The 13518-nt window shown below is 42.8% G+C and overlaps 1 protein-coding gene across 1 annotated transcript; it reads left to right on the top strand.

The window, feature by feature from the left end:
* The first annotated feature begins 9646 nt into the window (after window positions 1-9646).
* ppp1r3c (protein phosphatase 1 regulatory subunit 3C) lies at window positions 9647-12448 on the top strand. The gene is made up of 2 exons (XM_005806109.3): window positions 9647-9790; window positions 10518-12448. Exons 1-2 carry the CDS (start codon window positions 9777-9779, stop codon window positions 11530-11532), a joined length of 1029 nt encoding a protein of 342 aa, XP_005806166.1. The 5' UTR covers window positions 9647-9776; the 3' UTR covers window positions 11533-12448.
* Window positions 12449-13518: the final 1070 nt, after the last annotated feature.

The following is a 13518-nucleotide window of genomic DNA, read 5'->3' as shown; positions in this document are numbered from 1 at the left end:
AAAGACAACCTGAAACACGACGACCGGAAACCAACCTGGATGGTTTCTGGACGTCATCTCCTTCAGGATGAACCTCTTCAGGACATCTATATCCATCCCAGCAATATTTAATCCGACCCTGAACTTTGCTACTGGATTCTGCAGGCGGGAGAATCTGACGGATACCGGAGCGGTGCCAGGAGGGGATCTGAGGTCAGAGGCTTAGCAACAGGTTCTGTGCCCTCAGTGCATGAAGGAGAGCCAGAGTTGGACCACACTACAGATTACATGTCCACAGTGTATGCTGCTTTATGATAGTGTTTGGTCCATTAACTGCTCTGTTCTTTCACTTTCTTTATTTAAATGTAATTTTTCTGCATGTTTTTCAAAGAGTAGATTCTCATTTACACAGTTAGTGTTTAGATAAAGAATCTGATGAACTCAGTGTAGCACAGAAAGTATCAAATATTCTTAAGGCAAATAAAAATCTTTGTTTTGGGTTTAAAAATCCACAAAATACATTATAATATAGAGGTCTTCAACATGGGGGTCACAACCCACCTCAGGGTCGTGACAGTACTACAGGAGGGTCTGGACATTTCAGTAGAGAATGATTTTATTAAATACAATAATAAAATCTAAGCTAAAAAAAGGAAGGAATGGAGGAGTTTTCTTGGCCGAAAACTGAAGTTTGACACAACAGAGTTCTTTGAGCACCAAAGCTAAAGGTTTGTTCTACTGGAACCAGAACTCCACCATCTGCTCCACCTCCAGCTGAGGTTCTTCCTCTCTGCTCTGAGTCAAACCAAACTGTTCCCCTCCCGGCCTGTGGGGGCGCTGCACCAAGGACCACTGAAGGAAACGACACAAAAACTTTTTAAAAAGACACTGAGGCAACTTCCTTCTTCACCAAATGGAAACAAAAATGGAGGCGTCAGATTTTAACCATTGTAGGATTTTTCTTTCGTCTTTGGCTGAAGACATTCCTCCCACTAGCCCAGTGGTTCCCACTATGGGATTACAATAAAATCCCCCCTAAAAAAGAAAAAAAATCAGCATGGCACACATCGTTCAACCAGACATAAACCTAAACACACATTTTGTTTTCAAACTCCACTGAAGTTTATTTCACACTTCAGGTTACAACAAAACAAACTACAAACCATCTTTACAGTGAAACACTTTTGTGTAACTGTTTTTTTTTCTTCCATTCATCCACATCACTTCCTTTGCCCCCCTGCAACGGCACTGCACCCCCCTAGGGGGCGCGCCCCACACTATGGGAACCACTGCACCAGCGCAAGATTAGTGTGTTTGTTTTGGTTGCATCTACCCTGAATGTAGTCCACTTCCTGTATTTGAAACAGTCTCCAGTCCGCTTGGCGTTCACATATTGATTGAACTGGAGTTTGATTGGAGTTGACATTCTCTATTAAGACTTTTTCTGGTTTCTCCTCTGCTCTTGTTAAAGGTTCTGAGCTGATTTATTGACCCTGAAGTTATTTCATTACCTCCAAACCAGAAGAAGAAACGCCCTCCTCCTTAAAGTGAATGTTCATTTGGAAAGAATCTCGACTATTTTCATACTGGATCTCATGCTGCCATGTCAGATTAAGGTGAGCTCTGCTGGTAAACAGAGGAATACATAAAACCTTCTGAGCTGTCAGTGTCTTAAAAGAGATCCAGGTCATGTGACTGCTGTCAGCCAATCATGGCATCCAATTTCCTCTCCTGATCTGTTTTGTCTGCAGGCCGTTGCTACATGAATGGTAACCGTGCCAACTGGCAGCCTGGAGACCGGACGGATGGTTTCTGCCTGTCAGCCAAAGTGTCACAACCTTCCTGCTTTATGCTTCACATCCAGCAGACCAGAGACTTATGAAGGAGACGGTTTCATGTCAACTGGACTGGTGGTACTGGTCCCGTTGAAAAACCATTACGTAGCTGGAGGGAAAGGTTTGATTATGACTTACTCTGACAAACAGTGACTGGCAAGAAAAACAAGGATAATTAGATTAGATGATTTTGTAAGTTTTCTGTTACAAAGAAACAAGAAACTGTTTGTCTTGAACATTTTATGAAGAAAGATATTAAAGATTTAAAAATGTATCAAAGTTCATATCAGTCGACCAACCAATCAGTCAGATACTCCTCATTGGACCACAGAACCTAATGGTTCTCCCCGTCCTGACATTAACGTTCCATGAACATAGAAAGTACTCCTGGATCAGTTCTGCTGTTTCTTTCTGTCTGCTCTGTCTTAAACCTCCAGTCGGTCGTGGCTGATAGCAGCTCACACCGAGCCAGGATCTGGTCCAGTTGAAGGGGAGTTTTCCTCTCCACTGTCGCCACATGCATGATCAGTATGATGAATTGCTGTAAAGTCAATGATAATGGAAGCGACTGTCTATGGCTAAACATGATTGTCAGTTTCCCTGTTAGGAGGTCAGGAAGCGGCCATGTTTAAAGCAACCAATGGAACCAGTGGTGCCATCACTGGCAGAGCGGTTCTGTTATCAGGTCGGCCTGATGGTCCTAACAGAGCGTGAAGGTCACTGGACACAGAGGTCACGACCCAGTGGTCCCAGCTGAGGTCACATGGTGGATTTGCATGTGGGCCGATGGAAGCGCTCTGCATCTGTCCGGTTTATTCAAAGTGTCCAGACCAGCAGGATGTTTGGCTCTGATCCTCTTCAGGAGTCCTGACCAGGAGAAACAGGATGGTTCTGGTTCTGATACCAGGTCCACATGTTTTCTATAAGTTCTCTTTGTTAACATCACAACAGACAGAACTGATGATACCGATATTCAAACTGCTGCTGCGACTGGTAGAAATTAGATTTTAATATGCAGACAGTGCTGATGGTGGAGAAGATGAGAGGCTTTCTGAAGTCTGGATATTTCTGTTGAATTATGTTTTTAACTATTATGATAAACCTTTTACTGTAGTTCAGTTGGTTTATTTAAATTCAGTTTGTCTGTGAAATGGTGACCAACACCAAACTTTATTTCTGTAACACATTTCAGCAACAAAGCAGTTCAAAATGTGATTAATATTTATTTCAGAAGTTAAAACACAGTAAAAATACTGTAGTGCAGAAAAGACAAGATGGAGATGAAAATGAGGAAAACCAAACAGAGGAAGAGTCGAATGAGAAGTTGGTGTTTGTCCTGATCTGCTGCTTCTAACACAAACTGATTACTGTCAGCATCAGGAACAAATCAATTTCTCAAATACGCTTTTAAGACTTAAACAGCCACTGATTATCTTACAGTTTGTTTTGATTTTGCATTAGCTCCTGCTAACAGCGCTAGCGCTACCAAATGGTGTTAGCTCCTGCAAATGGGGTTAACGATAGCTAATGGTGTTAGCTCCTGCTAATGGTGTTAGCTCCTGCTAATGGTGTTAACTATAGCTAATATAGTAAACAGTAAGTCACTAGCAGGTCAGGTTAGCTTGTTTTTCACCATGACCTTGACCTCAATAGGTGAAAAATATAGTAAAGATATAGTATCTGTTTTTAAAGTTATGAGTTTTTAGGTTACTAGGAAAATGTCAACATCTTTAGGCTAACTTGTTGAGAAAGTTGTGGATTTCTTTCTGCTCAGGCTCAGAAGATGCTCCAGTTTGGCCTCAGGAAAAGAAAACTCTTCCTTCCAGCTGCGTTCAACAAAGTCTCTCTGTCTGCCTTGTTAGCACCAAGTGGCTGGTAATGACTTCCTGGTTCTTTGTTGTCGGCTCAGTTTCAGTGTTTGGTGCAGTGAGGTGTAAATAGTGGAGACTGGAGGAGAAACTGGTCCTGAAGGTTCTGAAGTTCTGCTGTGTTGGAGGTTCTGGACAGACAGAACAGATGGACTCAACAATTCTCCACAATCATGAAGCATTGAGCTTCACTTCTCTGCTATTGTTGCTCCAACAACTCACCTGCTGTTGTGAAGCAAACACACACTTCACCTGTGAACGTACTGAACTGTCGTTGTGCAGGTCACTTCAAGTCTTCGTCTGATTGGTCGACGAACTTCAACTAAGTGAGTGAATTTTTCTAATGAGCTAATGTCAATAAACTGAAGTTATTATCTTCGGCCCTAAAGAGGGACAATCTAGAGTCAACACACAGCTTCAGTTCTTCCAGCTGGAAACTAGAGATCAGGATGACCTCTGACCTCTGACCTGAACCTTCAGAGCCACATAAAGACAGTTAAAAGTGGACCTTTTATCACCTGAGGAACATTTCCAGGACCAGAAGAGTAAAGTCTCAGATCAGAGAAACTCATCCAGGCGTTTAGTGTTTTTGATTCCTGCAGCAGCGTCTTCACAGGTCCGATTGACAGCCCAACGGTCCAGAACGCTGCTGCTGGAGTTCTGACTAGAACCAGGAGGATAGAGACACCACCCAGTTCTACATCACCCGGTTCTACACAGCCCAGTTCTACACCACCCAGTTCTTTTCTATGGTGCTTCACAGAGAGAACAGACTTAAATCACTGAATGGATCAGCACCATTAAAGATCTTCAGCATAAGGTTGTGAACTCTGTGAGTCTTTTTGGCTTTTGATTTATTTATTTTTGCTGTGATGTTTGATGAAAGTTTGGGTCCGTTAATGGACAGGAACATCATGAGTGTCTCTTTAAGCCTCTCTGTCCCAGGTCACCTCCATGACCGACCGACCCACATGAAGGCTGAGAGAAAAACACAAACATGACCCTAAAGTCAGACCGCTGATACCAAACCAGGTCAGGGAACGTTTTCACTCTGAAAAACAGAAACTCCCACATCAACTTATGGAAAAAACATCAAAAATATCTCAGACAAATCATAAAAACATTCGATCTTTATCAATTATTGGCATAAACAGTTCCATAAATGTATATTCTGCTAATTTTGTTGCCATTTCACAAACATCAGGAAGGAAGGATTTGAGTCTATAGTATTAAAAATTAACTTTCTTTAGATTAAATATCTCATTTGCAAAATTCATAACTGTTAATGATTAATGCATGCTGCCGTATGATAACAGGGCCTGCTGTGTTTATCTGACCTTTGACCGGAGCTGCTGCTGCTTCACCTGCTTTAGGAGCGAAAACAGAACAGAGATTTTCTGTTTTCCTACATTTTAAAGTTTTTAGAAAACTATTTTAGGTTGACGATCAGCAGCTGCTTTTTGTTTTTGGACATTTTAAAGAGTTTCTCATAAGTCAGTGAGCATGAAAAGTTTCTCCTTCATGCAGAAGTTTTAATCCTCGCCCCCCTGATGGGTTTCATAACTCATCTGGTTTAACCTCCAGCTCAGCCTGTAATCTCAGTTTATTCCAGCAGAAGATCCCAGGATTAAGTTTCTGTTTAGTTTTTCTTTCTCTGGCTCCGTTTTAAATCTCGGTCTTGTTCCTTGGCATGATCAGCTGCTGCCTGATCCTTGCAGCTCACTCAGCTCTCCAGTTCTGGGTTTCACATTTAAACATGAGCCAGAATCAACAGGTGAAATGAAAGGTGTTTTCTCAAGATCCACCAAAAGAATCTCATCAACTTTTCTAGTTTTATTTAAATTAAAACAGGGGAAAAAACAGCTTTCATGATGAAGATGAACTTGAATGAGTGACTAAAGCCTGCTTCTCCTTAGGGATGATTTGTTTTAGTTCATTTTGCAGCAGCTCTATAAAGAGAAGCGTTGTGATGCAACCTGCAGGCGGTGGGTTCGCTGCTCAGAGCCAGACGGCCTCAGATCGTTACCATCCCAGGCCATGTGAGAACGGCGTGGAGCTGCTGCAGTCTAAAGTTTCACTCTGGATGGTTCACGTGTAAAACAACACTGTTTGGGTTGTGAAAGCCATCAGAGTGACAAAATAATTCATGACCCCTGACCTCTGACCTCCAGCAGATATGGAAGCCGTCTAGCTCTTTAAGGAGGAAACCTTGTGGTTATTTTGGTTCTTTTTACTATAAAGTCTTCAGAATGAGGATGAATCTGCTGGGATTTGATCATTAAAAGGACAAAATGTTCTTCACCCCCTGAGAAAACCAGAGGATCGGGCAAAGCAAACAGACAAAGGTCGTCACTTTTAGAGCCAAAATGTTCTGCCCGAAAAAGAAAAAAGACAAACAAAGATTAAATAACTATTTCTATTCTGTCCAACTCTGTTGGCTGGCAGGAAGATTCAGTGTTGCAATAAAACCAAACAGACTAACAATGAAGACATGCAGGTGAAAAGCCTCATCCTGCCTCCTTTAAAGCTTCTTCTAATCTCATCTGATCTGTTTCACCTGAGGAGAAACAGAGGAAGAACCTCAGCCAATCAGATGATATTCAGACCAGCAGTTTTTACAGTCAGGTGAGAAAAACAGAGATTTACAGCAGAAACTGACTGAAATAAAACACCAGAAGAGTTGAAGAAGTTTAGAGATGAAACGTAAAATAGAAACCTGAAGCCTTTAAAACAGAACGGCAGGTTACATCATACGTTATAAAATTGGCAGTAATTAAAAAACAAACAGATTTAAATATTGCAAACCAAACTGTTTCTATTCCAGCCTCTGAGGAACAGAACGGTACCAGAACCGGTTCTGGTCGTCACGTCCAAGTCCAATGTTCCACCTGATGAAGGTTTGGGAACAGAACAGAACCTGACAGTGAAAAAAACGTTACTGTTTGAAACTGGTCAGTGTTTTGGGAATTTGGAATTGGGAATTAATTCTTCAAAATGGGAAAAACAGGAAAACATTCCATTCATGAGCTGAGAAAAGAATAAAAAACAATATGAAAAATTACTGCTCATATTTGCACAAGAGAGAAAATTAAAAAGTTTAAATCAAGTCCAGCTGTTAAAAGCAACATTTTCCTTCCAGAGGGATGAAGATGCAAAGAAAGGTAAAAATCTCTGCAGAGTTCCTGTTGGAGAGCACAGGGGTCGCATGGTGGGGTCAAAGGTCATCCTCTGTCCTACCATCCCTGATGTAAACAAACTGAAGTTTACAGAAACACGATGAGCAACAGGTGAATGAAATCCAGAAAATAAAATAACTTCCTTACTTTATAAATGTTCCTGGTTCAGGATTGGGTTATGAAAATGATGCTGCAGCAAAGTTAACTGAGTAGAAGCCTGGAGTCCAGGCCTGGAGTCCAGGCCTGGAGTCCAGGCCAGGAGTCCAGGCCTGGAGTCCAGGCCTGGAGTCCAGGCCAGGAGTCCAGGCCTGGAGTCCAGGCCTGGAGTCCAGGCCAGGAGTCCAGGCCAGGAGTCCAGGCCGTGTTTTAGCAGAGTGAATTCAAGCAGCTGACTTTGTAACACCTTGATTTCATTTCTCAGAGTTGATTAATGTTTCTAATCCAATCACTACGTTTCCAGTGGTTGGATCACTGATCTTCTTCTCTCACTCAGAATTAGAAAGTGTTTTCTGAATGTTTGACCAGCTCTGCCTCAGACATTTACACAAAACTTTATCAAATTTCAGAGCAGCGACAGCCATACATTATTATGTTTATGAATGTAAGAACAAGGAGAAACATGTTCTTTAAAATGCTGATTTAATGTATTTATTTGAAAGAGGACAGTGTAATTTAATAAAACACATGAAAATACACGACTTAAAATGCTAAAATATATAAATAAGGTTAAGGAGATCATTAGTTCTTGTTTGGAAAGTAAAGCAGATGAATAAAAATGGAGGGAATGAGATTTAAATACTGAAACTGCAGTGAGACTAATTAACATAAATTAGTGAAATATCTTATTGTGGATGTCTGGAAATCAAAGTGTTTTCCTCAAAGTAGATTCTGTTGGAAAAATGTAAAAATAAAGAAACAGGCGGTCGGGTCCAAACTTTCACTGTTTCCTCTTTTCTTTTACCTTCAGGAGATATTTAACATTTTTAAACCGATGTGGTGTTTTAAGGTAAATTATGGTGAAAATAATACAATGTAATCAACAGCAGGAGTTTCTATATTTTATGACAACTGTAGTAAAAAAGAGAGAAAATTGATTAAAAGAAAAAATGTCATGTTTTTACTTCTTATACATATTTATGTCTGTTATTGTTTATGCATATTTTCCAATGATCCTTTAGACTTTTGTTAACAAAAAGTGATATTTTTCTGCTGCAATTATATAATCATGTATATTTTCTTATTATGAACCGTAACATTATTTATTTTGTGTCTGACTCGGTTTGAGGATTTGAACGTCTCTGGTGGCTTCATGTCTGGTAAAATAAAAGCTGCTACATTCAGCTGCACCAAACATGCTCTATAAATAAAGTCTGATTGCTCTTCACCTCTTAAACCTTCATCCTCGGTGTCAGATGATGAGCCAGCAGGTCACAACGAGAAACACAACAGCTCCCTGAAGGAAGTTCATCCAATTTCTGTTCCATGTTTAAATGATCCACATGCTTTAGTAATGTTTAACTCAGCTGGAAATCAATAAGGTCAGAAAACTTCAAAAACAGCCAAAACAGCAGAAAACTCATCTTGACTTGTGTTTATTTCCACATCAGATGAAGCATCTTGTAATAAAAGGTGAGCAGAAGCTGAAAGCTTCACGGCTCATCAGAGACGATCCATCTGGAGCTAAAAGCTCCTTCAGTGGAGAGAAGCTAAGAGTTTCCTCCTTTCATCGGCACTGAGGAAATGTTCTGGGAAAGTTGCTCCTAATTATTTCTGGCCTGAGCTGGGAAGAAACTAATTACATTTACTTGAGTAACGTTTTGAAAAAGATGTAACTTGAGGAGCATTTTTACTTCTTGCTTCTCTTATTTGAGTAAAGCTTCTGTCTCCTCCCTGAATGAAGAGCAAACATGTTTGGACCAGAAACAAAAACCTGCAGCTTCAGTTAAAGTTTCTGAAGTTTTAGAAAGAAACTGATGAGGAAAAAATGTTTCTTTTCCTGGTTTTACTTTGTAGTTATGTAATTTGAATAAACACTACAAAAACACTTTAAATAATGAAAAAAACTATTTTAAAAGTAACTTTTCAACAAAATGTAGGAGATTATTTTACATCAATGATTCTTCAATATTTCTGAAAAAGTTTCACTGGCAGATTATTTTCCTTATAAAATATAAGGGAAATAATCTGGCTCCTATTTCTTTCTGAAAAGTTATAAATTAGTTTTGTCTTATTTTGAGTGTATTAATATATTCACACTAGAAACTAGAACAAAAATACTGGGTAAGATTTTGTGCTTTTTCACTGAATTATTGTCATTCTGGTCTTTAAAACAGAGAAATTACTTTATATTTGTGTCCATCTGATGATGTAATTTTTAAATATTAAATATGTTTTGCAACCTTTTTACCAAATACTTTTTATTTTTACTTGAGTAAAAATATGTTGACGTAGTTCTACTCCTACTCAGTTGTCTTTACTGGATGACATGATGTGATGAAGTTGCTTTGAGAGACTTTTATTCATGAACGGTTCTATAACGGGATGTTGGTTCCGGTCCAGAGGATCCTCCCCGGCAGCCAGCAGGGGTCCATCACGGTTCTCTTACTGCTGCTGAGGCAACAAGCCGAGGAATGTCAGCCATGACGCGTCACTCCCCCAATCAGCTGGCCCGCAGCCAGGCCTGCTGGCAGCTGATTGGCCGCTGCGGACTGGCCTTTGGCTTCCCCATTGGCTGCCTGCGCAGCCCAGATGACTGCATATGCAAATGTTGCGTTGCAGGCAGTTGAAATCGCAGAGTGCTGAGCAAAGCCCGGCACTGAGGGAGCGAAGCGAAGGGGGAGTGACCGCAGCATGAGACCCGCAGCGCTGGACTGAAAACCTTCTGCCTTTTTCTCCTCGGAGGCTCCGATTCTGTTTCCATGAGTGCTGCAAGGTAAGAAACATCAGAACTGTAACTATAGAGCTCGTTTAGATGAAATGAGCTCTAAAGTTTATGTAGGAAAAGTTCAAATTTGACCTAAATGCGTCAAATGTTTGCGTCAGTTCAGCTGAAACATATTTCAGTCTCTAGTTTCTAGTGCAAATATCTTGATAAACCGGAAATAAGAAAAGTTTGCAGAAGTAAACAGTTTGTTTTAGAATAAAAAAGAAAAAGTCTTTATTGTCCTGCAAGTCCAGGTGAAGCAGCAGCTTCAGGTATAAAAGCTAAAAAAAGGTTTTAAAGTGTTAAAAACATAACAATAATGAAAAATAATTTACTATACCAGACTAGTGAATAATGTGGAATTATTACAAATAAAAACAATCAGGATGTGAGTCGGATCACTTGTCCAAAAATAAAGTCAATAATTCTTTAATATTTATAATAAAAGTACTATTTCCCCTGGTAGATAATTTCATTTATAATAAAACGTTTCCTCCAGTGCAACTGTTTCATTAATGTTAAGAACGTATTTTGCTAAGTAGCTGCTTGTACATTAGTTTGGTTTTATTTAAGACATTTGCACCTGAAACTGGACTGAACAGCTCGGTGAGGCTGCGTGTTTCTGCAGTGTGTTGATTTTAAACGTTTTAATAGTAAAAGAAGTTGAATTGGTTTTTACAGTCGTCCAGATTCTGATCCTTCTGGAACTTTCTGGTTCCTCCTCTCTCTCCTTCAGTGTGCTCACGTCCTTCAGTCCATCCGCGATGCCTGGCCCAGTGATGACCGACGTGGCGATGAGGTTCTACATCAGCCACTCTCCGCCTCCTCTGCGGAGCTTCATCAGCTCCTATGGCGACCTGCAGCGGGCCAAGAACCGGGCCAACCAGCCCAGCGCCCGCAGCCGCAGCCAGCAGCTCTACAAGCCGCTGCGGCCCTGCCTCAGCAGCCAGCGCCGGGGGGCCGACGACGGCGCCCACGTGGCCTGGGCCAAGAAGAAGCCCATGAAGAAGAGCGTTGTGTTCGCCGACACCAAGGGTCTGTCACTCACCGCCATCCACGTTTTCTCCAAGTTCGACGACGAGCCGTACCAGAACAAGCCGGTGGACGGGATCGCGGAGGAGCTGCAGTTCGAGATGAGCGACCTGGAGAACGCCACCATGGACCTGAAGATCAGCTCGGTGCGCAGCCTGGCGCTTGAATTCAAGCAGCCCTCCGCCGACTACCTGGACTTCCGGAACCGGCTGATCCGGAACTGCGTCTCCCTGGAGAACTGCTCGCTGCAGGAGCGCTCGCTGACCGGCACCATCAAGGTCCGGAACGTGGGCTATGAGAAGTCGGTGCAGGTACGGGTCACCTACGACTCGTGGGCGACCTTCAGCGACATCGACTGCAGCTTCCTGAACAACGTCTACGGCTGCCAGGACACCGACACCTTCGCCTTCGAGCTGGAGCTCCCGGCGTACACCCCGCCCCAGAACCGGATCGAGTTCTGCATCTGCTTCCGGGTCCAGGGCCAGACCTACTGGGACAATAACGAAGGCAAGAACTACCCTCTGAAGCACGTCGGCTGGAGCGGAGAGGGCATGAGCAGAGACTCTGCGGCGCAGCAGAAACCGGCGGAGCACAAAGCCGGGGTCGCCAAGGTCCCGGAGCTGGACTTCGATCAGTTCGGCAGCCCACGCATGTCCAGCGGACTGTTCCCGGGCTGGCAGAGCTGGGGTCACATCGACAGCACCGTGCCTTACTGGTGAGAGCGCCAGAGCCAGCTCCGGGCCTGAGTCCAATCGACTCAAAGCAAACTGAACCTGAAGGTACAAAAACCAGACAAAACCCCGAGTTCAACTGACCTGCTTTCAGCCGGAACCGCTCACTGGGCCAGTCAATGATTAAACTGGAGGAGCAGGAGGGACGTCCGGCAGAGAATCACCTGAAAACAGCTCTGCTCTGTAAAATATGTTGAAATGTGCCTTCTCTTTGTGCCTGCCCACTAAAATAAAGACTCTTAGTGCACATGAGGACGGGATGCATTAGCTGAACATGCACTGATTGAGATGTCCCGCTCAATGTGACAACGTCTGTAAGCTGAGGGAAATTAATTACTGGTAATAATCCTTCATATTGAAGGGAAAGCTTGGGGAGTGCATGGCCACAGAAAACACAGCTGATTCATTTGTAATGAAGCAAAACACTAAACCTGCTGCGCCTTCTGTCAAACGTAGAAATTCGCACACGATTCAGAATCGCCTCGGTTGTACAAACAGGAGTCATGCAGCCCTTTCTTTCCCTCCATGTAGATTGCACATGTCTGTCTGGTAAATGAGCTCGATCCGAGGAACTGAGCTGCTATGAAGATGTCACAAGAAAAGGCTGGAACGTGATTGGTTGGCTATGAAAGTGAGGAAGTTTGGAAACGTGTGAGGTTCTGGTACGTGCAGAGAAAAGTGTTGTAAAGTCTGAATGTGTCGTTTCCTTTAGCTGTTTTTACAAAGTGCAATTGTTCATGTGTGTACAGAACATGTGGATGCAGCGGACATGTTTCCTTTTCTGTCTGAAGAAAAGGTCCAATCCGCGGCGTTTTGAGTCTCACTTGAAGGCGTGTCGCTGACGCGCACCATGTTGGTTTGTATTTCCTTTTTTGAAATAAATTTCTATATTTGTGCTAAAGAGTCGACGCCTCCAGTGTCTTTTATTGAAATAAACATCACGAAAACCCAATAAACATAAAAACCAAATCAAAACCTTACAAAAACTCCTAGATTAAAGCTAAAATCAGATTTTCTCACCAGTAGCAGCTAAAATATTACACAACACAAGCTGAGCGTCTTTCTGAGACGGTTATGATACATAAAGAATGTTTGTAAACATCGGAGCAAAACCAAAACAACTCAAACATGGAGGAGATTCAGCAATAATTCAGGAGTGAACAAAGTTTCCTGCAGACCGGATACCAAAACCAAACCAGAACTGTTTATATAACTGGGACCAGTTCACCCAGACTGGGACCAGTTCACCCAGACTGGGACCAGTTCACCCAGACTGGGACCAGTTCACCCAGACAGAGACCAGTTCACTCAGACTGAGACCAGTTCACCCAGACAGAGACCAGTTCACTCAGACTGAGACCAGTTCACCCAGACTGAGACCAGTTCACTCAGACTGGGACCAGTTCACCCAGACTGAGACCAGTTCACCCAGACTGGGACCAGTTCACTCAGACTGGGACCAGTTCACTCAGACTGGGACCAGTTCACCCAGACTGGGACCAGTTCACTCAGACTGGGACCAGATCACTAAGACTGGGACCAGTTCACTCAGACTGGGACCAGATCACTCAGACTGAGACCAGTTCACCCAGACTGGGACCAGTTCACCCAGACTGGGACCAGTTCACTCAGACTGGGACCAGTTCACCCAGACTGGGACCAGTTCACTCAGACTGAGACCAGTTCACCCAGACTGGGACCAGTTCACTCAGACTGGGACCAGTTCACCCAGACTGGGACCAGTTCCAGGCCAGCAGTTAGTGGCGGGCTGATGTCACTTCCTGTTTTACAGACCCAGCTGCGATGCTGCGGAGGAGTTTAAAGAATCCAACACAGCATCTCAGTCAGAGATGAATCTGGACTTTGACTAGACCATTGCAGCACCTGTTTCTTTTCTTTCTCAGATGGATGTTGTTGTCAAGGCGATGACCTGAGAATATGATGGACATGTTTTGGTAAACGGAGGATTTTATG

The sequence above is a fragment of the Xiphophorus maculatus genome, chromosome 22 (assembly GCF_002775205.1).
Source record: "Xiphophorus maculatus strain JP 163 A chromosome 22, X_maculatus-5.0-male, whole genome shotgun sequence".
NCBI lineage: Eukaryota > Metazoa > Chordata > Actinopteri > Cyprinodontiformes > Poeciliidae > Xiphophorus > Xiphophorus maculatus.
The sequence above is the reverse complement of the archived record's forward strand: the minus strand, read 5'-3'. Positions and strand labels throughout refer to the sequence as shown.